The sequence below is a fragment of the Momordica charantia genome, assembly GCF_013281855.1.
Source record: "Momordica charantia cultivar OHB3-1 chromosome 2 unlocalized genomic scaffold, Mcharantia_2.0 BLBB01000002.1, whole genome shotgun sequence".
Taxonomy (NCBI): Eukaryota; Viridiplantae; Streptophyta; class Magnoliopsida; order Cucurbitales; family Cucurbitaceae; genus Momordica; species Momordica charantia.
Window position 1 is genome coordinate 7,564,240 of NW_028275160.1, and position 11,339 is coordinate 7,575,578.

At 34.9% G+C, this 11,339-nt stretch overlaps 3 protein-coding genes across 5 annotated transcripts; 1 reads left to right on the forward strand and 2 right to left on the reverse strand.

Moving 5' to 3' along the window:
• Nucleotides 1-588: 588 nt before the first annotated feature.
• On the reverse strand, nucleotides 589-2,760 carry MEE3 (Homeodomain-like superfamily protein). The gene is made up of 2 exons (XM_022290564.2): nucleotides 2,372-2,760; nucleotides 589-854 (listed from the first exon to the last, which is right to left on the reverse strand). Exons 1-2 carry the CDS (start codon nucleotides 2,647-2,649, stop codon nucleotides 830-832), a joined length of 303 nt encoding a protein of 100 aa, XP_022146256.1. The 5' UTR covers nucleotides 2,650-2,760; the 3' UTR covers nucleotides 589-829.
• Nucleotides 2,761-4,886: 2,126 nt separating this feature from the next.
• On the forward strand, nucleotides 4,887-8,761 carry LOC111015434 (uncharacterized). Of its 3 annotated transcripts, XR_015789292.1 has the most exons (5): nucleotides 4,889-5,305; nucleotides 5,585-5,647; nucleotides 6,393-6,463; nucleotides 8,094-8,212; nucleotides 8,286-8,761. XR_015789292.1 is itself a non-coding variant. In XM_022290459.2 (4 exons), the coding sequence occupies exons 1-4, from the start codon at nucleotides 4,977-4,979 to the stop codon at nucleotides 7,349-7,351; spliced, it is 507 nt and encodes a 168-aa protein (XP_022146151.1). In that variant the 5' UTR covers nucleotides 4,887-4,976; the 3' UTR covers nucleotides 7,352-8,761. The 3 variants fall into 3 exon arrangements, 2 of the variants coding, with proteins under 2 accessions (XP_022146151.1, XP_022146150.1); XM_022290459.2 differs by having other exon boundaries at nucleotides 4,887-5,305; nucleotides 7,308-8,761; XM_022290458.2 differs by having other exon boundaries at nucleotides 4,888-5,305; nucleotides 8,094-8,761.
• A 1,021-nt stretch (nucleotides 8,762-9,782) lies between these two features.
• LOC111015433 (putative glycine-rich RNA-binding protein 1) lies at nucleotides 9,783-10,924 on the reverse strand. The gene is made up of 2 exons (XM_022290454.2): nucleotides 10,692-10,924; nucleotides 9,783-10,405 (listed from the first exon to the last, which is right to left on the reverse strand). The coding sequence occupies exons 1-2, from the start codon at nucleotides 10,803-10,805 to the stop codon at nucleotides 10,016-10,018; spliced, it is 504 nt and encodes a 167-aa protein (XP_022146146.1). The 5' UTR covers nucleotides 10,806-10,924; the 3' UTR covers nucleotides 9,783-10,015.
• Between the last annotated feature and the right edge of the window lie 415 nt (nucleotides 10,925-11,339).

Genomic DNA, 11,339 nt, shown 5'->3' on the forward strand with positions numbered 1-11,339 from the left:
ATGAGAATGAAGAATTCACGATGACCGCCTACCTTGGACATTAATTTCTCTGTGTTTCTCCATTGCAAATGTCGTAGGGTCAAGCAGTTGACTTATGAGATTAGTCGTGGTCCAAATACTTACACTTGTCTTATGAGATTAGTCATGGCTGGGATACTTATGGATATAAAAAAATAATGAAAATCAAGAACAAAAACTTTATCCAACAGTGATTTTGAAAAGTCTATTAACACCAAAATAATTATACATTTTAAATTGCTTTTTTCCTTTTTAGAGAAGTACTTAACTTTGCAGCTTGAGTATAGTTGTAATGTGGTATTTGAACTTTGCCTCAATTTGGTGTATGGACGACAGTATTGCTCTTTCTTCTAAAAATATACTTAGCCAACTTAGGTATGTAATAAAAATCAAAAGAAATCTATTCACTGATTTAAAATGATTTCGTCTGATTCTGTTGGACTTTGTTACCATTAACATTAATTAGTTATTATTAATCATGGCCCATTACAGATAATTGTGAAGATTTAATAAATTTAAACGAATTAAAAAAGATTGTTAATATCTAGAAAGTATTACATATAGAGGAAATTAGTAGAAAGAGACATATATTAAATTCATTCTCCTACATCCATTAGCTTTTTAGTTGGAAAAAGAAATTCCCAAAAAAAAAAAAAAAAACAGAGAGAGAGATTTTAGAACATAGAATTGCAGGTTTTGATTCTTGAAGTGCTGCAATTTTACTAGATTGATATGTCATCTTAGGGGCAAAACAGTAATCCACCATCCATCTTTATTCTTCCTCATCCCACCACTTCCTTTTTCAACCAATTTAGTGAAGCTTCAGGTTTCTCATCCTGCAATTTTAAATGAGTTAGCCCCATGATTGCAATTTCTCAAAAAGTAAAATAAATTTCATTCTAGTCCTTAAACTTTCAAAAGGTATATGTCATTATCCTTCCTTAATTGTTTAATTTTGAATGTGTGCATATAGTAAGGTGAAATTTTGACCGAAAAATAATTAGAGACAAAATTTCATAACTTTTAAAAAAGGATTAGAGATTAAATGAGATTGTCTTAATTTCTTAAAGGAAAGCTAAATTTTAATACTTTATTTACAAAATAAATTAATTTAAAAACCTTTTTATAATTTACACTCGTCATTAGGAAACCGCTTTTGAAGAGTCAATTTTGAGCGTGACATAATTTAAAAACCAAAATATATGTTCTAATAAGCTTTTAAATTATTATACACCCATTTAATAACTACTTTATACCAACAATTTTTTTTTACTTCTCAATCCTACTTCTTTTTTCTCTGGAAAAGGAATTAAATCTTACATCTAAGAAGGTTATTTAAATCTTAATCAAGTTAATAAAAAAAAATTAAAAAGATAGTTTTCACAACTCTATTTTTCAAATTTAAGAATTGGTCCATTTTTCAAAAACATTTCGAAAATTAAACAAAGATAATTGCACGTAAAGAAAATAATACTATTAAAAAATTCAAAAAACCCAAAATCAAATTTGTTGCGTAAAAAAGTCAATATTAATAAAAATTATTTATAAAAAAATACTTTTAATTTTCAAATAGTCCCCTGGTCTCTGACGAGTTGCATTTTTTTTTTTGTCAGCAAATGAAAAAATATCTAACATTAAACAATCAATTAAGTTGCTTTTAAATGGCCAATAAACGGATTATAATATTTATAACACCAATTATTGCTTCTAATCGTGATTAGCTATATGAGAGAAGGCACGTGAGTAGCACGCCGTGGGGTTCTCGTAAATTGTTGACTTCAATTTAAAAATCAATCAATAAATAAATAACATTTCATTTACCAATAGAGGGATGATTTGATTGCATGCTTTTATCTTTTTGTGGAAACCTAAAGGCCTCCCTCAACAACCAAGTTTCAATAACTTTTTTTTTTTTTAATGAAATTAGAAATGGATTTAATAAGTCAAATAAGGAAACTTTAAAGACATAAAAAAGCTTTAAAATTGTATTTAATGAGATAAAAAAGAACAAGAATTTTTTTAAGGGTTGCAAGGATTTTAAAAAAACAAGTCAAATAAAAAAGTTAAAGATCGAAAGGAAAAGATCAAAATAATTGAGATGGGGCAAAAAAATGCATGAGTGGGTCGATAACGACTCGAATGTTGGATTCGGATCTCTTATTTCTCATTTGTATATTCTCTCGTCAAAAAAATAATGTATATATTTATCTATAAACTCATAATTTATCTAACGACGATTAGTTTATATAAATCTTTTATCCAAACCAACCCGAACATAGTTGATAGGGATTTCGGTCCCCACAGAAGACATACATTATTTGAAGGGACATTGCAAAGGGCAAAACAAGGCTACCTTTTTTCCTCGTCATTGACGTTGCCATTGGAGGATCCGGTGGTGGTGGCGGTGTAATTAGGGAAGGGAATGCGGCCGGATTCGATGTGCTTGACATCTTCGACGAGAAGGTCGAAATGCCTCTTGACTTCGTCGGCGGTCTTGCCGCCGACGGCGTTGGCGACATTGTGCCAGCGATCAGGGGTGTCCTTGTCAAAGACAGCCAAGGCCCTTTCGAAGGCCTTGTTTTGGTTTGGAGTCCATGAGCCAGAAGAGTCACGAGAGGACATGGCAGCCATTGATGAGAGGTAGAAGAAGAAGAAGTTGCAGAAAAGTGGGTGGCAGAGGGAGGGGATTTTATAAAGGTGGGGGCAGAATTGGTAGTTTGGCAGAGGAAATGATGTTGTAAAAAGGGAGGAGAGGAGGGAGTGAGAATTTTGAATGATTTGTCTGCTTAGGAACCACAAGATGGAAATGGAAGAAGGGACAAAGATGCACAGAAGCAATACAAAATACAAAATACAAATACAATACTATGTAAGATAATTTCATCATCTCTCTTCTCTCTCAAAACAACAGGACAAAAAAGTTCTCTTCTTTCTTTCTTCTTTGAAGAGGTTTTTTTGGTCTTTGGAATGGTGCAGCGGCAAGAGCCTTTGTGTCTTGTGATGTCACCTACCGTGAGATCTTGAATTCAAATTATGCATTGGTCATCGTGTTGTTCAAGGTCTCGATTGTAGGGATCTAAAGCATAAATCACACAACATTGATTCTGAGTTTTGTGTTTGTTTCGTATTAATGCTTTAATAAGTTTCTAATAGATCTTTGAACATTCAAAATTGTATCTACTCGGTTTCTTGTTCTTTCAAAAGCCTCAAATAGATTTCGATTTTGTGTTTAATAAGACTTAGTTGTTGACTCCTTTTGTTTTATGCTTACATGGCACGCTGATTATATTATGTAACGATTATCTAACTAGCTAATTTCAAGCAAGTTTAAGTATTTGGCTGTCTAAATTAGTGGACTTAATGACATGGATTTATTAGATACAAAATTTGAAGTTAAAAGCCTATTGAAATCTTTTGTAATACAGGGACTAAGTAAACAAACTTTGGAAGTTTAGAGATCTATTAAAAAAAAAATTAATAGAAGAGCTATATAAGTACTATCCTAAAAAGTAGTCATATATCTTCCGCTTCGTTGTATTGGAGGGTTCGACCTTAGTCAAATATATTTTTCCATAGGACTTTTAAACTATTTCATACTTTTAAAATATATTATGTTTTGTCAAACTGTTTCATACTTTTAAAATATACTATGTTTTGTCGAATTTAGTTTAGTGGATAAGATATCTATTATTATCTCAAAAGTTGATGGTTCGATCTCCAATATTTAAGTATACGTATATATCTACCCATACTTGAACGTGAAACAAAACATGACATATTTTATTATTTATTATCATCCACCTATCATTAATAGGTCATGACATACATATATAAATTACACATTTTATAACATCACTCATATATAATTTGGTGGACACTTGTGATATTTCAGCTTGAAACGCCTTCTATTTGATCATTCTCTAGATGTTAAACATCATTGGAGGGGTTATTTTTTATTGACAGTAGATCATATTTTAAGGAAAAATAAATTTGTTTAACAATATTACATCATAAAATAAAGAAGCATATTTAAATCTAATAGATGTAAATTTGTCAAGAAAAATATAATCTAAAGACAATAAAAGAGAGTACGAATCCTAATTAGGAAATCCTGCACAATGAAACTTTGAACATCGAAGATAATCCTAATTTATTTGGATTTTTCTTATTTCATTTAGCTTATTCCTAACAGTTTTTTTGGATTTTTTTTATATGAGAGTTGAAGTTCGAACTTTACCATCTCTAGAAGAAAGTAGAGACATTGTAATCACTAATCTATGTTCATGTTAGCACAATTTTATACGATGTTGGTACTTATTTACATCGAATTACAATTGCCACATGTGACTTCTTCGTTAAAATAAGTCAGCATCATATCTCGAAGAAAAATGAGGCACGTCATTTATTTTATTAAGGGTTTTTATTTTTATCTAATTCAAACTAGAGTTGTTAAAATTTAAAAAAAAAAAAACCACTAGAGTTAGAGTAAGAATTCAAACCTGGAAAAAAAAAATCTAAGAGTTAAGAAATTCATAAAATAAGTTAAAATTAACTAATAAACATTTTACATTTTTTAAATAAGTTAAAAAATTTTATTATTGATATTATGCTCACATTAGTAATATTTTGATGAATATTTTCTCACATCTTATCAGTTCTTTTACCATATAATAAAAATGTCACTATACTTTTTGTGTGGACGTCCAACCCTACAAACACATGAAAATACTAACAAAAATATCGACATAACAAGAAGCACTCAACACTGTGCTAAAACTTTAAACATTAAATTGAAAAAAAAAAAGAAAAGAAAAGAAAAAGGGCCCAAAATTTTATTTCAACTAAAAATAAACAAATCCTCTCCCTTTTCATCGTGCGAGAAGGAATTTCCTTTTGTCAACAAAAAAAGAAAACCAAGAGAGAGAGAGAGAGAGAAAACACCATTTTGTGACAAAGACATGGCAAATAAAGAACAAATTTTTCAAACACGAAAACGCACCCCACCACTCCCAAAATCCTCTCGTTTCAGTAAACAATTGGTGGTGCTAAAAAAAATCGCATGTGGTTCAAAGAAACCCAAGGCAGAGCCAGCGGCAGAGACTGAGAGACCCTCTGTTGAGCAGAAGAAATTTGCCCCAATTCCATTCCACCACAAATCACGCAGTCCTGCTTCGTGGGTTTCAATTTGGTCTGAAACAACTGTAGAAGATAAGCACGCCAACCCAACTGAGACACAAAGAAAGAAAGAAAGAAAAATCAAACCCAAAATCCATCCATCCCATTTGAGGTCAGCTTCTTCTTCCGTTGAGATATTTTCCAGATTACCCATTTCTGTTTTATTCTCCTCCTTAGTAGGTTTTATGGGCCCAAACCCAGAGCAGAATCAATCGATTGTACAAAAAATTTCACGTGTGTGCTTCTGCTCTAGAACCCCCTTTTCTTTTTCTTCTTCTTTTCTTTTTTTTTTTTTTAATCTTTCATCTTTGCAAAAGTTTCCCTCTTCCCCATATTGCTACAAATAGTTATCTGGCAAATGAAATCCCTTTGCGTTCTTCTTTCACTGCAGGTGTATCTTTGATGTGTCCTCTATCCTGAACAACATTCCAAGCAAAGCTAGCTGGCCAAACGAGTCCGTGCAATGATTGTATTGTGTTCCTTTTTTCCTTTTCTTTTTCCTTTTTTTCTTTTTCTTTGGATAAAATGTTTGGTTCCCATTTCCTCAATGTTGGTGGTTTCTTAGCCATTGATATCTTAGCAAGTAAACCTCTTGTTTTTCCTCTGCTTTTATTGATAGGAGTTGATATGTTCTTTGCCATCATTGTTCTTGAGATTTGAAACTTAATTCTCTAACCAAATTATCTCGGATGTATTATATCATCTTACTGTGGCATTACTTTGGAGTGTGGAGTTTAAACATTGTTAGAGCCATAATTATGAACCCACATTTCACCTTGATATCCTTTAAACAATAAAGTGATAGTTAATATCTAGAAAGTTAGATATCAATTTCTTGTTCAACCCTGTGAATTGTGTGGAAGACTTCCTTTCTCCAAAACAAGACAAACAAGTGTGAATTGTGTGGAAGTCCTTCCTGTCTCCAAACAAGACGAACAAATATAGAATCAGATCGTTTGTTAAATGCCTTTCTGGATATTCCTCGGTGTCAATAAGCCATTAGTACCTTTTAGTGCTGTGTATATTGATAATGAAGTCTGGTTTAGCACGCCCGTAATTAGATAAGAAGAACGAGTAATAAACCTATGAATCTTTAGTATGAAGAACTATTTGGTGGTGCTAGAAATTGTGTCAGTTCTGGATGAAATATTTCTTGGAATCAAGCATATCCATGATGACCTGTTTGGTTTGTTTTGTAGCAGCTGTTTTGGAATGGGGTTATTGCAACCACAAAGATTGGTTCATATGCTTTGCCTGCTGATTTTTTCATGTAAGTTTTTTATGGTCCACAGCTATATGTTCCCCTTGCTATATTTGGTTATTCTTATGTAAATAAAAAGTGACGTAAATTTTACTGGTCTCCAGCTAGGAGATATGGTTGGGCTCTGGCTGGCCCATTTTATATGTATCACCCTTCAATTTTCAAAATATTTATAATCATATTCCAATTCTGATACCATGATATTCTTTTCAACTGAAATGTGGTATAGAATCTCTGTTGTCCTAGATGCAAAGAATTGCGATGGCCCAACTGAGTTTTTTTTTTTTTGTCTGCTCTTATTTTTCTTTTGTCACAAAAGATACTTGATCAGGGGGCCTCATTTTTTGTTACTAATTTATATAGTGTCGACGAAATTATTTGTCTCGAGTTCTTTAAGAGCAGCAAGCCTTTTATTTTCGATTTCTCTTGTGATACTGTCTAAATACTTAGAATTCATAAACCGCAATCCATTTCTCTTCCATTTAAGTACTAAATGGTGAAGATCTACACCTTCAACTTACAACGTATTACATGTCTGACATTGTTTTTGGAATTAGAGAAAAATAGAGTTTGCAAGCTGTTTCCCTTCCCCAGCAGCCTACTGAAATTGCAGATCTAAGTATAGACTTGTATTGGACATGCTCCGAATCAAGAAATAACATAACTACTTGGGTAAAAAGTGCTAGTTTTGGGAGTGAAAGGCATACTTTAAGAAAGAAAGGATAACATAAGATGACAAGGTGACACCACTGCTTTAATCTACAATTTGGGTAGAGATGCCCGGTATACGATCGTTGTGAGTTAGTATCTCAAAGCAAGCTTGTGATATGTTGTCTATTTTCTATTTGCACAGTTCAAACAAGTAATTTCTCTGTATTGGCCGGTATAAAGAGATGATGGGATTGGCAAGTGAAACTTCAGTTGTTGGGATTCATGATGGTGTCTTACAGTTTTTAAGCCAGATAGATAAAGGTTGATGAAATGGCATTCTTGGACGAGCTTCTGGAAACAATCGATAAACGTAAAAGATCAATTAAAACAACTAGTTCCGTCCAAAAGTTTTGTTGGGTGCAATAATTGATCTTGCTAAAAAGCATTGTTTTTCAATGGCTATAGTTTCAGAATTTCTTTCTTGTGATCTTAAACCTGCATTAGATGGTACACCTTTGTCTTTAATACCATTTTGGCTGGTGAAAACAGCTAGCAAATGAAAGTGAATGCAGCCCCTTTGTCAAGTTGCACTAGTTTTAGTCAATGTGATACTGGCTGCTAGCTTGTGGGCATGAAACTTGGAACTGATCATTGCTCGATTTTTTCATCCATCACACAGAACGGGATCGGTTTCTGAATAATATGTACACTCAAATCCACTCTCTGGTTAGCATTAAGAATCCTCATCAAGTATTGTTCTATTCCTATCCTTCTTCACATGAAAGTAATACCGATATTGGTTCCTCCTCTCTCGGGGAACTGTTTTACTACATAGTGGTCGTCTTTCTACGACTTGTAGATAGATGCAATCATGTTTGACTGCTCCGTGAGTGAGTGTGAATGTGCTTTTTTTTTTTTTTGTTTAGTTCCCGAAAGCTAATGGAACGGATGCTTATTTAATCATTAAGACATGATACGTGCCTTTTAGATTCATTTCAGCCTTTCCAGGTTGGAGAAAACCGACGAGAATCTTGAACTTTATGGAGAGAAGTATCGCACCACCCCGACCTAGTTGAATGGTCCAAAGGCAGCTGCAAAAGGATAAAGGTAACTTATTATATGGAACCTTTGGGGCAAGTTAGCTTTGAATTCTGAGATGTTTGCTCTGCCTTTCTCCAAGATTTATGCTGGTGAAGTAGAACGAAATAGAAAAGGTTACTGCCAGAGGAATGTCTAGAGGGCAATTTTTCTTTGCGTCATCGAGAAGCTTGCAAAAATCTTGAATAGCATCAACTTGAGCTTGTTTTTGAATAGGCAACAATTGAACTTTCAGCAGTGAGGAGAGAAAGAGAGAGAGAGAGAGATTATGTTAAAGAGTTTCTTACAAAAATAGAAATTTTGGACTGGAAAGTCCATTTAGGCTTGTAGTGTCATTTGATATGATCTCATGCTGCTTGTGTTTACGCATATTCTGAGTGTCAAGAAGATACACGGGGGAGCCCGTCGACATCTCGTGGTCGTGGCCCGGGGATTCTCATCTTCTTTCACTTAGACATTCGACCATTGGCTTGGTATAATTTTTTTGTCATATGATTGTCGTTTAATCCTTCCAACTTGCATGAATAAAAATAGTTTAAAGAATCGTGTTGATGAATATGTTTTGAGGGTCCATTTTTTAATTTTAAAAACATGTTCTAAAATTTTGTAAGTTAAAAAAAATAATAAAACATCAAAAATTCCATTTTGACCCATTCCAAAGTTTGATAACCAATTAGATAGAAAAGAAATATCTCCAAATATCTCTCTAATACCAAGATTTTATTTATCAACCAAAGCCTCAACGGATTAGATTCCATTGGTCATTCTTGAGAAGTCCCATGCATATATTTGAATCTCTACCCCTTGTACTCAAAATAATAATAAATCGGACAAGTCAAGATTAACCTATATATTAAAACTCCATCTATTATTTTAAGTTCAGCACTAATAATTACGAAATGTGACAAAAGTAATCAAAAATCGAATATTAGCAATGGATTAAACATAATTCATACTATTCGTAGTCCCTTTAAACATTTCATGATATTCTTTAAAAAATAGTAAAAAACCATCAGAGAGAAGAATTCAATTACCGATAGAAAACTGAGCTTTACAGGCCCCAAAAACAGGCCCATGTGTGAAGTTACAAAGCCCAGAGGCCCACTATATTCCCGCTCCCATAAACGACAAATTTATCCCGCAACATAGAATATTCCAAAAACATTTTATCAGATTCCATAATTACTTGTCCGCTACGCAACCCGAGATGCGGGCCCATGGAGGTACTGTTTAGAAACCCGAATCATTACAAATATCTGACGCCTTTAACGCAAAAATATCTCGAATCGTACTACGATATTTTTTCTACAGCTGTCAACAGGATTAGAACGAAACCAGATCCACCCATTTCTCATCACAGCTTTAAAATTGCATAAATATATTTCTCTTCGCCGGCCGACGGAACTGGTTTGATTAAAATTATATCGAATTTGCGTTTCTCTATTCAAAGCTTTGAGAACTTTGGGCATGGCGGAAGCGGAATAAACAATGATTTAATGAAAACGAAGACTGGAAATATTTGTATGGAGTGAGAACGAATGATTTAATGAAAACGAAGACTGGAAATATTTGTATGGAGTGAGAACGAAGAGCTGCACTTCATTTTCTTATGTAATATTTTTTTTCCTTGTAACATAGAGCGACAATGAGGAACACGAAACCCATCGGTCATCGGTCATCGGTCAAAAAAGAGAGGCACCAAACGGAACAGTAAAAAGCATCACAAAAGAAAACAAAGAGGCTGCTAGGATTTCACCACACTAAAACTTCCAACCCAAAAGCTATATCATAACGCCCCACCGCCGCCGCCACCTAGTTTCTCCAGCCTCCTTCAGATCCGCCGCCGCCTCCACCCCTGGAGTACCGGGAACCACCATCACCACCGCCATATCCACCTTCACGGCGCCCACCGCCGTAACCACCTCCTCCGTATCCACCTCCACCACCGCCATAGCCACCGCCACCACGGTTGTAACCACCCTCACGGCGTCCACCGCCGTATCCACCACCGCCGCCACCACGGTTGTATCCACCTCCACCGCCTCCGCCGCCTCCTCTGGCCTGCGCCTCGTTGACGGTGATATTACGGCCATCGAGGTTCTGGCCGTTCATTCCTTCAATAGCACTTCTCATGGACTTCTCATCGGCAAAAGTCACGAATCCAAATCCCCTCGACCTTCCAGTATCACGGTCGTTGACGATCTGAACAACAAATCACATAGAAACAGAGATCAGTCACAGAACCACATCAAAGATTTCAAAGGTATCACAATCGAAAAAACAAAATAGAAAACCGATCGTTCTTCGTCTCTGTAAGCAAGATGAAGGTGAACGTACCGATTAAAGGAGAGTAATAAAAGTAACATAGAACGTAGAGCAGTAAAGTAACACAAAACAGATCAGAGTCACAGAGTCACAGAGTCACAGATCAGATTTAGGATCGACAAAGCCGAATCGGAACAAATCCAGATCTCGACGTCAAACGGACCTTCGCTTCCACGATATGGCCATAAGGAGAGAAAGCTTCCTCTAGGGCTTGACTGTCAGTGGCCCAGGCAAGGCCACCCACGAAGCAACGAAACTCAACATCAGCGGCGGCCATTGAAATGGAATCCGAAACCCTAAAAAAGGGTAAAAAGGGAATAATAAGAGATAGAGAGAGAGAGAGAGGGGAGGGATCAACGCAAATCCACACCCTAGAGAAGAGCAGAATGAATTTGGGAAGAACCATGGGGCGTGGTTATATAGAAGGGAGAAGGTAACTAGGGTTAGTTTCAGGGTTCGCTCCAAATTGAACCGACGCGGTTTATTTCCAATCAGGGTTGGTTAACCAAAAGGCGGTGTGATTGGGACCTTGTTTGGACGCGCTCCAAACCTTATCCCCCCGTTGGTTACGTTATGTCTCCGTTCGTTACTTCTATCCCTTTTTAGATATTTTCTTAGATATTTTCCATTCTTTTGTCCCTTCTTTTTAATAATACGATTAATACTTAACTCTTTGGTTTTTTTCTCTTTTTTAATATTTGTTATATTAATTTTCTTTAATCAGCGGAGATTTTTTTTATTGAGGAAATACTAAATATCTTGATAATATATTTTTTATTACACTGTACCTCAAATTTTAAAGGATTTCAAT